Genomic DNA, 18,242 nt, shown 5'->3' on the forward strand with positions numbered 1-18,242 from the left:
AAGGCTGGAATAGAGGATCTCAGCCTCTCTTCTTGTACTCACTGCCCTGACCCTGGCTGTCACAAAGAGGTAACTTCACCAAAAAGCACTGACAATAAATTATCCCGTTATAACAAAAAGAAATTCAACAGACATATAAATGTACAGTCCTGCATTTAGGTACAAAATTATCAAAGGGATGGGTATAGGATGGGGGAGATCTGGTTTGGAGGTTGTATATGTGGACCCCTTCATGGATCACTGCCTAGTTGTGGCGAAGGGGCTTGCGTAACTCAGTGAAGCCATAAGCTATGCCGTGCAGGGCCACCCAAGACGGACAGGTCATGACAGAGAGTTCTGACAAAATGTGGTCCACTGGAGAAGGAAATGACAACCCACTCCAGTATTCGTGCCAAGAAAACCCCATGGAACGTATCACAAGGCTAAAAGAGATGACGCCAGAAGATGAGCTCCTCAGGTCGGAAAGTGTCCAATATACTACTGGGGAAGAGCAGAGGGAATTTCCAAGTAGCGCCAGAAAGAGTGAAGCGGCTGGGCCAAAGCCGAAAGCACACTCAGCTGTGGATGTGTCTGGTGGTGAAAAGAAAGTCCGATGCTGTAAAGAACAATATTGTTTAGGAACCTGGAATGTAAGATCAGCTAATCAAGGTAAGCTGGAGGTGGTCAAACATGAGATGGCAAGATTGAACATCGACATCTTGGGAATCAGCAAACTAAAATGGACAGGCATAGGCGAATTTAATTCAGGTGACCATTATATCTACTACTGTGGGCAACAATCCCTTAGAAGAAATGGAGTAACACTCATAGTCAACTAAAGGGTGGGAAAAGCAGTTCTGGGGGACAATCTCAAAAACAATAGAATGATCTCAGTACGAATCCAAGGCAAACCATTCAACATCACAGTAATTCAAGTCTATGCCCCAACCACTGTGGACGAATAAGCTGAGGTTGATCGGTTCTATGAAGACCTACAACACCTTCTAGAACTAACACCCAAAAAAGATGTCCTCTTCATCATAGGGGATTGCTTGCTCCTTGGAAGGAAAGCTTTGGCACACCTAGACAGCATAGTAAGAGGCAGAGACATCACCTTGCTGACAAAGGTTCGTATAATCAAAGCTATGGTTTTCCCAGTAGTAATGTACGGCTGTGAGAGCTGGACTATAAGGAAGGCTGAGAGCCGAAGAATTGATGCTTTTGAACTGTGGTGCTGGAGAAGACTCTTATAAGTCCCCTGGACTGCAAGGAGGTCAAATCAGTCCATCCTAAAGGAAATCAACCCTGACTGCTCATGGGAAGGACAGATACTGAAGCTGAAGCTCAAATATTTTGGCCACCTAATGCGAAGAGAAAAGTCACTGGAAAAGACCCTGATGCTGGGAAAGATTGAAGGCAAAAGGAGAAGGGGACGGCAGAGGATGAGATGGCTAGATAGCATCACTGATGCAATGAATATGAGCTTGAGCACACTCCGGGAGAGAGCGGAGGACAGGAAGGCCTGGCGTGCTATGGTCCATAGGGTCACGAAGAGTCGGACACGACTTAATGACTGAACAACAATATGTGGAAAGGATCTAGGGGACTTAGTGGAACACAAGTTGAATATGAGCCAGCAGTATGATGCAGCTGCTAAAAAAGCTAATGCAATCTTAGGCAGCATTAACAGAAGCATGGTATCCAGATCACAGGATGTAATCATTCTGCTCTCTTCTGCAATGGCCAGGTCACATTTGGGGTACTGTGTCCAGTTCTGCATGCCACATTTTAAGAAGGATATTGAGAAACTGGAGCACAGACAGAGAATGGCAACCAGGATGGTGAGGCGTCTGGAAACTATGTCCTAAGAGCTGGGTATCCTGGAGAAGAGAAGATTGAGTGAAACAAGATAGCAAATATCTCAAAGGCTCTCATGGAGAAGATGGAGCAGAGTTTTTCTGTTGCTCCAGAGGGAAGGGCTAGACCCAATGGGTGGAAATAGCAAGGAAGCAGATTCTATCTAAACATAAGGAGAAACTTCCCAATAGTAAGTGCTGTTTGACAGTGAAACAGACTGCCTTGGGCAGTGGTGTGCTCTCCTTCACTGGAGGTATTTAAGCAGAAGCTGGACACCCATTCATCAGCAATGCTTTCGCTGCATCCTGCATTGCAGGTCCTGCCTTGAGTAGGTAGATGGACTAGATGACCTACAGGATCCCTTCAGACAGTTTAATACCATGTTTTTTCAAAAGGAAATATGACAGCATAAAAAGAAAACAAATAATTTAGATTTCAGTTATCTCTTTCCTCTAAAGGGTGCATGCCTCAGATTGTGGTCCTGCAAAGTGACCTCAAGGAAGAACGAGACACTCCCTTTATTTCCACCTTTCTTTAGGATCAAAGAAATATATGGAGATACACTCTACAGCTGAAAAGACTGAATTCACTTTATCTGCAATTAAATCAAGTTTTTTTCTAGGCTGCCAGCACCAAGTAAATACCCATACAAGTAAATATACAAGGAGGGCAAGGATGTTTAGTGTAGAAGTTGTGGACTTATGGGTGCAGGGAATTACTTCTGGATCTCAAGTAGGGCTCTGATTGTTGAGAGCACATAACCTCTCTATGAGCTCATACCCATACAAATAAATGCACACAAGGAAGACAAGGATATTTAGTGTAGATTCTATGCGAATTTGTGTGGCGGTAGCAAAAAAAAAGGCAGCGTTTTTGCAAGGAAAGAAGGTGCACAGAGAGCGCATGCCTTGTTTGGAAGCAGAATTGAGCTCTGGAAGTGCAATTCTGCCTGCAAATCGGCAGCAGGGCCAGGGCCATGGGGGGTCTGCACATGACCCACAGGACACATGTTGCCACCCCTTCAGAACTTGTGAACGTGTCATGGCAGAACAGAATTACTTCTAGTTCTGAAGTAGGGTAGTGATTCTTGAGAGCATAAAACCCCTCTATGAGCTCACACCAATGCCCCCGACCATTAGGCAAAGGTTTCAGACCTGTAAACCTATTGAAGTGTGTAGAATTATCTGTTGTTTCTCCCCTTGCACCTTCCCTCAACTTAGTTTTGGGATATGGTGTGATCCATCTATGAACCACAAGCAATAAGAAATGATAAGAAACCCATACACCGTATTTCAAGTATTTTTAGCCCCACTCCCCACTGGAATGCACACTCTAGAGCTTCTCTTAACCCTGAATTTGGCCCTCAAGCTGAAAGAGGTTCAACTTCCCTGCTGAGATGATCAGTTCCTTTCTTTGGAGCTTAACTTGATGTCTCTTCTAGGATTTCATCCATGCCTGGCTGCCAGCACCTCCACCCTTGACTGGCCAGACTTGGAGATCTAGGGTCTGGGAATTCCCAGAGCAGGGTTGATTTCCCCCATTGGCGTGGCTTGCTCTCCACTAGAGGCTGAAGCACAAGGCCATTCCGAATCAGCCTGCCAAGGGCACAAGAAGCTCCCCCCATCCCTGGGACAGAAGAAGGGGTTTCAAGAGCCTGCCGAAGAAAAGGTATTCCTCTCTCCCCTTCTTTCCTAAACTGCTTTCTCTGGCTTCCCCCTCTAGTTTGCCTTTCTCCTAAGTCTCTTTCACTCAATGTCCCTGTGTTCCACTCTCCCTCCTTGACTGTTCATTGTTGTCCTCCTTCCACCTCTGTCTGCCACTTCGCTTCCCTCTTATCTACATCTTTGGCATCTCCACCCCTGCCTGCTCCCAGCTGAGTCTCATCCAAGCAGCTGGACTGGACCGCAGATGTGTGACAGCCATCCAGCTTATCAAATAGGCTATTACTGCCTATGGTCACTCAGACACATCCAGTTCCACAGGAGCTCACAGAATCACAAAATAGTAGGGTTGGAAGGGGCCTACAAGGCCATCGAGTTCAACCCCCTGCTCAATGCAGGAATCCAAGTCAGAGCATCCCTGACAGATGGCTGTCCAGCCTCGTCTTGAATGCCTCCAGTGTGGGAGAGCCCACCACCTCCCTAGGTCATTGGTTCCATTGTCTTATTGCTCTAACAGTCAGGAAGTTTTTCCTGATGTCCAGCTGGAATCTGGCTTCCTGTAACTTGAGCCCATTATTCCATGTCCTGCACTCTGGGATGAGTGAGAAGAGATCCTGGCCTTCCTCTCTGTGACAACCTTTCAAGTACTTGAAGAGTGCTATCATATCTCCCCTCAGTCTTCTCTTCTCAAGGCTAAACATGCCCAGTTCTTTCAGTCTCTCTTCATAGGGCTTTGTTTCCAGTCCCCTGATCATCTTTGTTGCTGTCCTCTGAACCCTCTCCAGTTTGTCTGCATCCTTCTTAAAATGTGGTGCCCAGAACTGGACACAGTACTCCAGATGAGACCTAACCAGCGCTGAGTAGAGGGGAACTAGCACTTCCCGGGATGTGGAAGCTATGCTTCTATTAATGCAGCCCCAAACAGCATTTGCCTTTTTTGCAGCCTCATCACATTGTTGGCTCAGATTCAGCTTGTGATCTACAACAATTCCAAGATCCTTCTCGCTTGTAGTGTTGTTGAGCCACGTATCCCCCATCTTGTAACTGTGCATTTGATTTCTTTTTCCTAGGTGCAGAACTTGGCATTTATCCCTATTAAATGTCATTCTGTTGTTTTCTGCCCAGCCCTCCAGTCTATCAAGATCACTTTGAATTTTGTTTCTGTCTTCCAAAGTTATTAGCTATCCCACCCAATTTTGTGTCATCTGCAAATTTGATCAGCATTCCCTGCACCTCCTCCTCCAAGTAATTAATAAAAATGTTGAAGAACACTGGGCCCAGGACTGAGCCCTGCGGTAAGGGGGGGAGGTGGCATAACCTGGCTATCACTCACCTAGACTACAGCTATCTTCTCCTCTCTGGTCTTCCATTGATCTATCTTGGTCCACTCATATCTATCCAGCACTCTGCTGCCAGAATTATTCAACAGTCTCATCACTCTGACCACTTGACACCCTTCCTTAAATCCCTACACTGGCTCCTTGTCCACTCCCAGATCCTGCACAAGTTTCTTGTCCTGGTCAGCTGTCCAACTGTCTCCTGCTCCTTGAAGTGACTCTGCCCTTTCTCCCTTGCTGGCCCTTATGCCTGGAACCACCTCCCAGAATGCCTTTGTGATACCACCTCCCTTTCTTCCTTCAAATTCCTCCTCAGAACTAACTTTTTTTCAGAAAGCCTTTGCAGGGATGGATCAAGACCATGATGGGCCCCGGGGCTAGCTATCTGTGATGTGCCCCCTACTCCGCCCCCAGTACTGAACTCTCACACGGCGTTTGTGCATGCGCTCTCTCTCTCTCTCTCTCTCTCTCTCTCTCTCTCTCAAAAAAAAAGCTATTCTATATACAACAATAATCCAAAAATATTTTACTACTTACTTTACTGGGAATCATCTTCCATGTTTTCCTGGAAGCAAAAGACTAATATCTCGTCTATGGTAGAGAATTCAAATACAAGCATCCCTTTTTACAGCAAACAGCACACAGACACAAAAGATAAACTCTCTCTCTCTCTCACTCTCTTCTCTCAAGAAACAATCACAGACTCACTGGCTTATTCAGGCACAACAGCCAAACAGGACACACACATGCACAGAGCCAGGGCATTTTGCTGCCTGAGCAGGGCCAGCAAATGCCTCCCATTTCTCACTGGATGAGCTTGAGCCAGTCACTACCTCTCAGCCTAACCTACCTCACAGGATTGTTGTGAAGATAAAAATGGGGAGATCTTCACCTCCTGTAGGAAAGGCAGAACACAAATGTAATAAAATAAATAATTCTATACCAGAAAAATATAATTGTCTTACACTGACCTGGTTCGCACATAACAAAACCCATAGTATTGTTGTCGTTGAATCGTGGGTTGTTGTTATGTAAGAACTCTGCACTGTGGTTTAACTATGGGTTGTTAACCATGAACAAATGAGGAACAGGACTCATGGTTTGTTGTTGGGTTGTGAACTCTAGGTTGTTCATGTAAAATGGCCAATTGTGCATTGCATGCTGCCTTACTATGTGCACTCATTTACATACATGCATGCATACTAGAGACAAGATGCATCCAGTATCCCACTTGTAAATTTATCTTATAGAGACCATGGGGTGGGAGCCTGAAAACTGCCTCCATTTTCTGCATGAACATCAATTCAAAGAAATTTAACGCCGCAGCTCTGTACGTGTCTACTCAGAAGTACCACCATGTTCAATGGGATTTACTCCCAGGTAAGTATGTATAGGATTGCAGCCTTACAGCACAATCCTATGCATGTCTACTTAGAAAAAGTCCCATTGTGTTCAATAAGACTTACTCTTAGGTAAGTGTGCATAGAACTGAAGCCTAAACACACTTACTTGCTGGGGAGCTGGTGTGTTGCAGCTGTCCTCCTGCAATGGGTGGGAGCAGGAGGGTGTCCAGGAAGAGGCAGCTGACTGGGCAGGGAGAACACCTATGCATCACCAATAGCTGAGCCAGCAAAACAATTCAAAGGCTGTCATTTCAAATTCCCAGCATGCACTCACACACAGCTTCCTGGGAAGGGATGGCAAAGTTGAATGGCCAATGAGAGACCCAGACTGGTCGTCAGTAATAGGAGGCGGCAGTGGGCTAGCCAGAGAATACTCTTAAGGTAGGCCAGTCACACTGGAGCAGTTAATTACATTGGAGCAGTTGAGCTGAGCTCAGAGGGAATAAACAGGCAACAAAAAGAGCCCAATCTCTACATGTCTACTAAGAGAAGTAAGTCCCTGAGGTAAATTAGAGACACTCCCAGGTAAGAGGACATATCCCTCTTCCTAAGGCCTATTTATCTCAATGAGACTTACTTCTTTGAGTTGATATGTAGAGGATTGCACTGTCAGTAAACTTTATGCAAATGTTCTCCTAGCCCTCAGCGTTACAGCCCCACCTCAGACTGCATTTCCCTAAAAAAAAAAAAAGCAACCCACCAGCAGATAACTCTGGACTACACTGCAATGGTGTCATACACTACTCTCCCTCCCAGCAATATGGTTCTAACAACCATGGGCTACTTTGCAGGTGTGACGTAACCCATATTCAACCACAGTACCCCCTGCCCATCTCTCTCTCTCTCTCTTTCACACACACACACACAATGGATATAGCGGCAGACTTTATGTATGTGGGTGTGTTTGTTTTTTAAAATTGTTGCAAACACAGTAAAAAAAAACAAAAAACATTTTGCGATCTTCATCTGAGGCCCTCCTTTACATCCCACTATTGAAAGAGGCTAAGTCATGCAAACACAGGCCATGGCAGCACCCCCAATTGTGGAATTCTCTCCCTAGGGAAGTTAAGACTAGCCCAGGGGTAGGCAACGTAGTGCCCTCCAGATGTTTTGGACTACAGCTTCCATAAGCCCTGGCCAGCATAGTCTATGGTCAGGGATTACCGGAGTTGTGGTCCAAAACATCTGGAGGGCTCCAAGTTACCTAACCCTGGACTAGCTGCTTCATTGCTTGCTTTCTGGCTGCCAATAAATGCTTGTTTGTTTCACACAGCACTTAATGAGTTAATGAGGATCTGACAGCCAACTCAACTCTCAGGTTTTCTTGTTGCTGTCTGCTGTGTACTGTATGCTGTAATATGGGAAGTTCGTTGTTTAAAATGTTTTAAATTTTTGTGTTGTACGCTGCATTGAGGGCCTGCATGCTGAAAAGCACTCTAAACATACTTAATAAATGTTCCATTTTAGATTTTCCTACTAACCAGGGTGTCTTTGACTACCTGTGCCCCTAACTTTTTTAGGTCATAGGGAAATACACTAACAATTTTGGTATCCGTGCATGAACATCTTTGTAAAAGGCTACACAAATGTAGTTGCCAGGAGGTCTGGGCCAGCTTACCCATGCCCAGCATAAAGAAAGACACTTCCCTTTCTCAGAGTTCTCTGCACATCACAGAGAACTGAGGCAGGAAGGGGTCTTTCACTTCATGCTGAGCAGAAGGATTAACACTGTGTGTTTCCAGACCAAGGAAGCACTACCCATCAGAAGGCACTCGGCAGCTATTCCATCTTTTCTGACTTAACTGATTTTTGGTGGTAAGAAAAAGGACGTAAGAAGCATTGGGAAAACACAGAAGGGCTATGAGTAGAAGACGACATCGTCTGGAGCCCTTGTAACCTTCCAGAATGAAGTAGGGCAACTGCACATTAGAAGCCTTGTCTGGAAGCACCCACTGTCCGAGTTTTGGGGACATGCACAGATAACTTGGGAGAGGAGACAGGGTCAGTCTCTCACATCATGCCAGGCTTTTGAGCTGCTCAGAAGCCATGAAACAGATTATCACTTCTTCTGAGTTTTTTCAAAGACCAGAATGAAATAAGACTAACTCCATCCTCTTTCCTGAGTGCACTGCACATGCCAGAAATCTTGTGTAGAGGTGGGGCCATGGCAACTACAAATAAAAAGTCAAGCTCAGTAGACACTTATCTGAATATTACTCCAGTCTAGACACAAGTTCCTTTGTTCTTACCAAATTTCTGAAGAAAGAGTCTCAAGAACATTCACCAAGCTAACAGAACGGAAAACAAATTCCAAAGTAGTTGATGTTCTTACATGGCTAGGAAATGCAGTATTATACCACAATTTGCCAGGATATCAACTGAGGCAAGCGGGACAAGATAAATGAAAAATATCAAGGACACCCAATAAAGACCTTGATGGTTTGTTGAATATTCAGAAACAAAAATATTAATGGAGTCTAAATGCCTTATGAATGACAACTGAAGGCTTCGAAACAACAGGCAAGTCACTGGCAGGATGGTCAATCCCATTTTTCAAGGTCCTCCCTCCCTCCCAGCTTAATCAGCAGTGGTCTGAATCTTGTATTTGTTTCAGGCTAAAATGTTGTAAAAACTATGCCGATCTCTGTCTCTGAACAACATAAATGATGCTGCTCTTACAAAAAAGTGAGTGACCTCCCTCAACAATCACAATGATTTAGAGCTGCCTTTGCAGGCTGCCCTGTTCACTGCAAGGAGGGGTAGTTCTGCAAGGACTGAAGGAAGCACATGTGGACCTCTCCTTTTGAATCAAAAGTGAATAGGGCAGCCTGACTGGCAAATAGCCGAACTGGACTGAATAAGACCAGCACTGCTCTTTGTGTAATGATAACTCCAATAACTTCTTTGAAACCATGTTTTGAAGTAGTTCTACCATTGAGATAGTTTGCAGTTTGCATAATGACATTTAAAATGTTCCAGGTCTGCTACAATTAGTTGTCTAAATGATTATTTCCTAAACCAAGTTTTTGTTGATTTTTCAGAACACAACAGCTTGGCAAAATTAGATGAGAGTTCCTTTTGCTACATACACAAGGTTAAGGCGATATATCATTTAATTCAGACAGCAAAAATAATTTTGTTGCCTATAGATACTATCTTCTTAGTTGATACCCTTCTCGTTTTAGGGGAAACGTAAATTGTGAATAAATCTTGTACTTCTGATTATTTTATCTTTGCTGTTTTAATGTAAATTGCAGTGGCCAAGGTGGCTAGTCAATAACATTTACCACTTTATTATTCAACAAAGTAACAATTAAGGGACAATTGTTTCCACTTTCTAATGATGTTTATTCAAGTAGAACCCAAGTATTTATGCACGTTTATATGATACGAGGCATTAATCAGAAAAAAATAGGAATGGTGTTGAAAACTATCAATATAAACTAACATTTCAAATAATACTTTCAAAGCCAATATACACTGAAATTCAATATACATATACACACACATACATAACATGAATCTGGCTTTTACTTACCTTATTCAACATTTGGAAACAAACAAAAAGCCTCCGCATTGTGAGGCTTATGTCGCTCAAACAGGTCTCGCTGTTTTGTTCCACTACATTTTCTCCAATGGCATAGGAGAGCATATATTAACCAGGTCCTGTGACTCCAAGGATGCTACTGTTCACCAGCTCTCAAACAGGTGGTGTAGCGTTACAAGCTATAAAGCAAACCTTGGTAGATGTTGGCGATAACTGGCATTAGAAGCAGACCACATCTGAAGATACAGACTGAGGCATTTAACTGCAGAAGCAAGCATCCTAACTTTAAAAGCTTGCCAGAACAGGTTACTGGATGAAATTGATGTCATTTGCAAGCTTACTGAGACAAACAGAAACTTACTGAAACAATCACATAATCAAACATATCAACACAGAACTACTGAAGCCTGCTTCCTAAGCTCTATCATAGTTTTCTCATTCAGCGCTGTTTTGAAATGTCAATAGAATTTGTTGCAATTCTATGAAATATTCTCTTTTACTCACTGTCTGTTTGTGTTGATTTTGGTTGAGAGGTCTCCAAATCTGCAAGACAAGAGATGAGAGCAAACGGTATTCTCACTAAAATACAGATGATACATATTAGTTCTTCTTCACAACAGGTACTCTTTACGGTGGACAGAGAGAAACACCCTTCCCCGCGTTCCCAGTACGTGGTTTTAAGACTGATCTAGGGTTCACCCCCTTTTCGCGGCTCTCATTGGCAGTAGGTGCTGCTGCAGTTACTTCCGGTTTCCCCCCTAAACGCTAAGGCCAGGCCCCACCTAGGTGAGCAGTCATACCCCGACAACAGGGCACCTTTCTACTGGCTGCATCGCCTCTGAATATTTCCTTTAAAAAAAAAAATAGCATTCCGTCTGCACACCTGCACACGTGCAAATTAACGGAGCGGTGTGTCTGGAACAGTCGTCCAGGCTTCAGCTGAATACATGGCACAACAGATAATGGTTGTTGTCTGTTATCTGAACATGTTTTAAAAGGGCTCCAACTGCACTCAGGAAGAGCAGCAGGGGTTTCTGCCACTCCTGCCAAGCAACTTGCTGCCCGATACCCACAACGGGTTGGTATGTCCAGGTTCGGATGACACGCCAACCCATCGTGGGTAAAAGAACCCCTACAACAGACCATGTGTTATCAGGGTGGCTTGTTTGGGGGGAAAAGCCACTCTGATAAAACTGGTCAGGGTTCACAAAGCACGCTAACCTACCATGGGTTGTTCACATGTCATGCGAACACAGTCACTGTTTAGTGCCCTCTTCCCTGATAAAGTCTCCCCAGGGGATAAAATTCATCCCCGGGGGGCTAAATTGAACTAGCTTTCCATTCTAGTGCAGACCAATAGTCGAACCATACCCTCCCTTGTTTTTTAAACAAGGCCTTCTAATCAAATTGGCTGCCAGAGCTATAAGAGCAGGCAGGCTTGTGAGAGAGCCCAGCTCACCGAGGACAAAAAGAAGCCCCAGTGATGAAGCATCAAAGCAAAAATAAGTGAAGCACACATGTGAGTTAAGCACCAACAAGAGTTTAAGAACAGGATGAAGAGGCCACAGCAGCAGAACCTTCCCCACCGTCTCCTAGTAAATAATTTGGTTTACCAGGCAAATACACCAAATAATAACAATAAAAGATACAGCTATGCAGGTAGAAAGCCAGCAGGGATGTGGGAGCTATCCAGTTTATTGCACTGAGTGTCGCATATAGAACTATCTGCCTGCTGGACGAAAGTTGTGGGTGGGTATGGCCAGTGTAATAAGCTCCTGGAACTCGGGGAAGAAGTTTGTTCCCTGGAAATCAAGGTTGCTGACCTGGAGAAGGTGTCAGAGGCAGAAAGGTTTGTAGATGAGACCTTTAGGGACCTGACAGCAGTTCCCGGGACTGTTTAGCTTAGAAAATTGTGAGTATGGGGAGATATGATAGGGGTGTACAAAATTATGGAGAAAGTGGGTGATACCAGAAGCTGAATGGTGGGAGAGTCAGGACAGCTAAAAAGAATAGTTAAGCATAGTTAAACTGTGGAAATTGCTACCACAAAATATAGTGATGGCCACCAACTTAAATGGCTTTAAAAGTGGATTAGACAAATTAATGGAGGATAAGGCAATCAGTGGCTTCTAGTCATGATGGCTATATATTACCTCCAGTATCGGAGACACTATGCCTCTGAATACCACTTGCTGGGGAACACAAGCAGCATAGTCCTATTGTGCTCATGTCCTGCTTGTGGGTTCCCAGTCAACAGCTGGTTGGCCACTGTGCAAAGAGAATGCTGGCCCTGACAGGCCTTTAGTCTGATTCAGCATTATGTTCTTATGTTATGTTCTAATGCATGTGAAGCACATTTAGCACTTGAAAGCACTACAGAAATGTTAAATATTGTTATTAACAATAAACTCTGACCCACAGTGTGCTTTTGTGGTGGCCTCAGGAGGCATCTGAAAATAAAGAAAAATGCAACTATGATGAACACCAAATTAAAAATTATCTCTTTAAGACAGCAATCCTATGGTCCCTGGAGGAAGATCCTAGGAACCATAGGAATGCTTGGAAGAATCCTTCCAAGATCAGAGAGAGTGCTCTGACCACAGAAGGGGGAGTCAGAGATCAACACACACACCCTCTACCCACGGCGTGGAAAGAACCCTGCTGGCTGCCCTCCAAGGTTGGAAAATTGACCTCAGAGAGGGAAAAGGGGGGCATTCCAATGGGCGGTGGAGGAGGATACCGGAGAGGCCAGGATATGAGTTATCCTAAGCTTTCTCCAGCCTCCTTCCTCCTGCTCCAAAGTGCCCTTGCTAGAAGGGCTTAAAAGCAAAAACCAGAAAAGACAGAAGATGGGGAGGCAGAGATTGCCTCTGCTGCTCCTCCCCCTCTGCTGGCTTCAGCCTGGCGGGGTATAGAAATCTCGGAAGCTTCCGAGTTCAAAGGCTTCAAAGCAGCAAGGGCGTCATCGATAGGATTGTGCCCTAAATATGGTGCAGCTCTACTGTTATAGGCATGGACGTTGCATACAGCCATATGGAAGAAAAGAAATGGAAAGCATTCCTAGGTTTGTGTATGCTGTGTCAGTAACATTTTTTAAGTATATTCTTTTTAAATAAAAACATAAAGCACGTTTGTCAATCAAGACACAATTATTCAGTTCTGATTAATTTATTCAGTCAGCCCTGAATAATATTCTCTTAACATATGCATAAGTGACACAAAGCATGTACAATCCTAGCAGTGCCTACCAGGGTGGGTAACTCAGGGGTGGGTAACTCGTTGTCAGTTCCACCCACCCCCCAAGATCAACACTCCCTCCTTTCCAGCAGGGAGCAGTGGCATTTTGGACTTGGAGCCTTCATCCCAGAAGTTTCATCTTACCCAGACTGAGAAGTGGGCTCTTTTTCTAGAGGGAGCACCAGGACTGATGCCACACACACCCCACACACACCCCACACATGAACCCTGTGGAAGAGGCAGGGAATGATGAGATGTTATTAGACCTTGATGTTCCCCAAGAGCTCTCCCAGGTGCTGGAGTCCCTCGGCGAGGTGGGAGAAAATGATCTTTGCCCCCAGTCCTGTGAGCCTTAACTCTTGTGCAAAAGGCAGCATCATCCGTAGTTCTTCTGTGATGGCAAGCAATGTGGAGGAAGCGGCAGCAGCACAACTGCCAGCACCACCAGTTCCCCCTCTGTTGACCCCGGTACTCCCACGTTGTCAGAAGTGACCCAGAGTTTAGGCAGCAGAACATCTTGGTTGTCTTCCAAGAAACATGGTGTAGTATGGGATCATTCAAGGTTGCTGCAGATCCCAGCTTTGCCACATGCATTGCAGTAAGGGTCTGAGCCAGGGGAAGCAACACCAGTCTGTTTCGGCACTTGAAGAAGCAGCACCAGTCAGTCCCACTAGGGCTAGAAAATTCCAGGGGGCAAGGACACCAAGGGCAAGAGTGTTGTGCTACAGCAGAGCCAGTGTGAGGCTTCCCTTGTCAGTGCCCCCCTCCCCTCCCTACCAAACACACACACACACACACACACACACACACACGAGGCTTAGGCAGGCCACTATGAAGGACATGGGTTGGGGCAAATACGGGGCCATGAGATGGTGGTTTCCAACACCATCACAGATCACCAACTCCATCGGTGAGATGTTGCCACTGGATGACCAACCATTCAGCGTGGTGGAGTGCATTGGGTTCAGGTGGGCGATGGAGGTCATGGTTGCATATTATAGCCTGGAATCACACACCACCTTCAACAGGGCAGCAGCGTTCTCCCTGCATCAGTTATGCAGGGAGAAAATGCTGGCTCAGCTGATGCCCTTCACTGCAGCGCAGATGATGCCCTTCACCTCTGATATTTGGAGCGCTCCTACCTGTCCCTCACAGCACACTGGTGGGAGGATCCTGTGGGGACAGAAACAGGAGCCAGGAGTGCTCTTGGGACTGTGAAGGAAGGGTACAGGTGGGCCTTCCTTCATGCTGAGGTCAAGGACCAGTCCCATATGGTAGCAGAAACCAAGGTGGCCATTAACAGGATGGTAGACAAGTGGGTGTAATGGGTGGTGTGGGGGACTCAGCTCAGCCTGGTGCCCTCCAGAAGTGTGAGACAGAAACTCCCATGCTGGCTGGGAATGATGGGAGTTGCAGTCCAACACATCTGGAGGGCACCAGCAGCTGGGGAAGGCTGATCTGAAGGATGTTTCATGGCTTTCAAAGGAGAGGCACGTGCCTCTAGCTTTGTTGCTTATTTCCAATAATTACATCTTTTTTATTTTTTAAAAAAGAAGTACTTGTAACACATTACCATTAAGCTGTGGATTGTTTTTCTCCCAAGCATTGTGCTGCTGATGCCACTCACCGCCATAACCACTGCTGATCAGTTTAGTGAAGTCTACGTGTTCATTTTTGGGGGGAACAGCCCTACAAAGAAAACAGGCAAGAATTAAAGCTTAAACCAGAACTGGTAACCATCCTTTTACATGCATTACCATGTCACCTTGTAAAAAATTATTTAGTATGTAAACAACAAACATGTGTGATGTTTAGAAGTATGCTATCAGTCAAAATAGTTCACTAGTTATACCCTGTACCACTGTTTTTTAAAGACAATTTCTTATCAGTAGTTTATTGAAATGCTCCATTATTGTAAACCAAGCATCTTCTGTGCCATTTTTACAGGCCAAATAATTTACAAGATGCACGAAAGGACACTTGGGTTTACTACACAGAGTAACCTTTCCTATACAGGTGTATAGTATAACCCATGCTTATGTCACATGTGAGATTGTGAGATGCAATATTATGCGTGTCCATTTTGCTGTGTATACATCACTGGGAACCTCTGTGTGTGTGTGTGTACACACACACACACACACACACACACACACAGAGCATAGCTGAGATTCATATTCAGGAACATGTAACTGGGCTGTCAGAAGTGGACCGCCTAGCCCCTCTCCCCTATGGTACCCCCTGCCCCCACAAAATGCTATATAAAGCGTCAGGAGACCCTACTGAATGGGGTGGCTTTGGTACAGGAAGAAGAGAGGTTCCTTAGATCCAAGCCAGTAAAATCTTCATGCTGGACAACATACATGGATGTTCACCTCCTCCCCCTACCACAGCTCTACCAGTGTAATTGTTATGCTTGAAGAGCTACCAGTCAAATGAAGAACTATTGGTAAATATGAATGACCAAGACAAGCAAAGAATGATCCCAAACCCTCAAACCCACAGCAGTTTCCATATGAAATACTCCCAAAATCAAGCCAGTGGTACTCCTGCCACCATTTACAAACACTCCAGTTTACCAGTCAGATAACATGTCCCTTCACTGCACCCAGCACAGAAACCAAGGGGACTGTAGGAGGAGGGCAGACCACTCCTCTGTGCCCAGCATAGCAATGCAGTGGGCTGCTGGAAAAGAGACAAGCTCTCTGTCCCTCCTCTGTAAGCCCCCAGCAGGCTAGTAAAGCACTTTGCAGACTAGTAACTTTTGTGGGCTTATTTACAAGGCTGAGTTATGCATATCTCTACACAAAACAGTAGAGTTACTTGCACATGCAAGAGTAGGACCTGGATTTAAACACAAGCATTATATATTACTAACATTGGAGGGAAGTAAAGCCTGTTTCCTCCATGGGGGTCTTCCTCTTCAAAAGATGGTGGCTTTCTGTGCGGGTATCTTGGTGATACAGCAGGAAGCTTTTTCAGTGTGAAAAGAAAATCTAATTCAGTAGTTGGCATAAACACATGCATGATTAAAACTGTCTGAAGGAACAGCTAAAAGGAAAGAATATTCCGAAGAGAACTGCATTATAGTCTGTAAGAGATGCAGCCATCTTTCAAAATCCTGCCTCTTCTGACCCTATTACCACGCAAATAAATCTGATCTGTCTAGCTTCTGATGCATAAGAATATGTCCTCCCCCAACCCTCAATGGCTTTGACTAAGAGAAAAAGGAAAGCCACCTGGCTCTGGACAATGGCAGTTACGTAATGCATCCCAAGCCTTACTTTACAATGTGATTAAGGTTGTTGACTTCCAGTTAGGTTAAGATTAACATTTTGGAGCAGTTACATGGTGCATACTTTAGATTGTCAGAATCATGGTTAAAAGATCAAAAAGGGACCACAGGCTTGCACGCACACTCCCTCCAAACCCTCCATTTCACAGTCAAAATTAAACATGGATCAACATTGCAAAAATGTTAAAAATGCTAGCCAGGATTTACCCTTTACTAGGATTTGAAACTATGGTTTGAAGTTCATTAACAGACTCTGGTTATGAAGGAGCCTGGTTAGGTACAAGTTAATATAGGCACCAATGAACTTGAGCACACTCCAGGAGAGAGCGGAGGACAGGAAGGCTTGGCGTGCTATGGTCCACGGGGTCACGAAGAGTCGGACATTACTTAACGACTGAACAACAACAACAATATAGGCACCAACAGTAAGAGTCACCAGGACTTATGGAAAACTGGAGACTGTGATAGTACTGGAAAGAAGAATATGCAATCATTGTTTGGACAAGACAGTCCACTCCAAATACCCATTTCCTGGTTTAGCTATTCATAAAAGTGTTCCACTTGACATTCCCCCCCCCCCCCTTTCATCAAATCAGGTTCTAGTTTTAGTTTTAGGGAAACTCACCTCTGCTTTTCTGCTACTCGGAGACCCCGCAGCTTGTTTTTCTTTTTCCTGATAGAAAAAATACAGTTGTTTTAGTAAGACATGAAGGCAACTCTGTTATTAAGTTTGTGATAAAAACATGCCAATATTGTCTATAAGATTTGATTGTTGTTGTTGTTCAGTCGTTAAGTCGTGTCCGACTCTTCGTGACCCCATGGACCATATCACAGGCTAAATCCGACATCGTGCAATCAGACATCCGCTCGCGCAAAATGAGTTCTCTTCCCCTCCTTCCCCCTGCAGACCCACGGAACACACCGCAAATGTGCTCCAGAGAATTCCCCAACAGGGAGCTGCAAGGGGGAGGAATTCACTCTGCCAGCTATGTCTGTTCCCCTTGTGGAAGGGCACCATAGGATACAACCCCCTGTTTATGTAAAGGACAAGACCAACTCCAGAACCTTATACTTCAGTTAAGACAATGTCTCACTAAAATAATCTCTAATATTACACTGACAATGCTCAAGGATAAAACACTTGAAGCAAAAATGTACTAGTGGGCTAAGGTGCTTATTGATAAACTACTTGGAACTGTTAACAGTGAGTCCTGTGGCACTTGAAGGTCCCTCAACATTATTATAATATAGCAAGAATGAATTTCAGTGGTTCAAAGGAACAACGTTAATCAAAAGTTCTGTTGATCTCAATGCAACTGGCGTCCAAGTAAGGTGCATACAACCACAGCCTTTAGATTATTCCCTCAGTTCCTATACTTTATTGCAGCTAAGTCAAGGAATCCAAGTAATTGCATATTCTTCCCCCGCTTATACATGCTGCCTTTTCTCCCTTCTGCTGCTGTTTTTCGGTGTCTGTTTTAGATTATAAACCCCTTGTGGATAAGGACTTGCCATGCCCGTTCTTTGTAAAGTGCCATGTACTTAAGATGGTGCTATAAAAATAAATAATGTTTTCTGAAGAGTACAGTACTAATCTAGGAATCTCTCAACCATACCTCTTTCACTTTATTTTCTTCATCAGCAGCAGCATCTCTTTTCCAAACACTTTTCATATCATGGTCAAAAAGGCCCCTTTTAGGGTCATAGGTGGCAAGAACTTCTCCCTTAAACTCCTTATGAACCATGTAGTTTGGCATGTCTGGAATACGATGTCTGCAGACAAAGTTTAACCATGACACATTATGCGCTTTGTTATCAAAGAAATTCTGGACTCGTACAAGAGATACAACTGATTAGAATTCTCATTTTAAGACTCTTCACCTCCCCTCCTCCCCAATCACCTAGAGGAGATTCGCAGTGCCCATG

At 44.6% G+C, this 18,242-nt stretch overlaps 1 protein-coding gene across 2 annotated transcripts in view; it reads right to left on the bottom strand.

Moving 5' to 3' along the window:
• The window catches only part of LOC146344598 (uncharacterized), a 32,043-nt gene that overhangs the window by 11,950 nt on the left and 1,851 nt on the right, over positions 1–18,242 (bottom strand). Inside the window, exons 3-7 of one of the 2 annotated variants that reach the window (XM_084857705.1) lie at positions 17,933–18,089; positions 16,942–16,989; positions 15,900–15,994; positions 14,595–14,710; positions 10,289–10,327 (exon numbers count right to left, since the gene is read on the bottom strand). In XM_084857705.1, coding sequence (XP_084713831.1) covers positions 10,289–10,327; positions 14,595–14,710; positions 15,900–15,994; positions 16,942–16,989; positions 17,933–18,089 — 455 coding nt within the window. The remainder of the gene's footprint in view (positions 1–10,288; positions 10,328–14,594; positions 14,711–15,899; positions 15,995–16,941; positions 16,990–17,932; positions 18,090–18,242) is intronic. The other variant, XM_084857706.1, reaches the window with a different exon arrangement.

The sequence above is a fragment of the Heloderma suspectum genome, chromosome 5 (genome assembly GCF_057233095.1).
Source record: "Heloderma suspectum isolate Gila_16-S chromosome 5, 16-S_ref, whole genome shotgun sequence".
Classification (NCBI taxonomy): Eukaryota; Metazoa; Chordata; class Lepidosauria; order Squamata; family Helodermatidae; genus Heloderma; species Heloderma suspectum.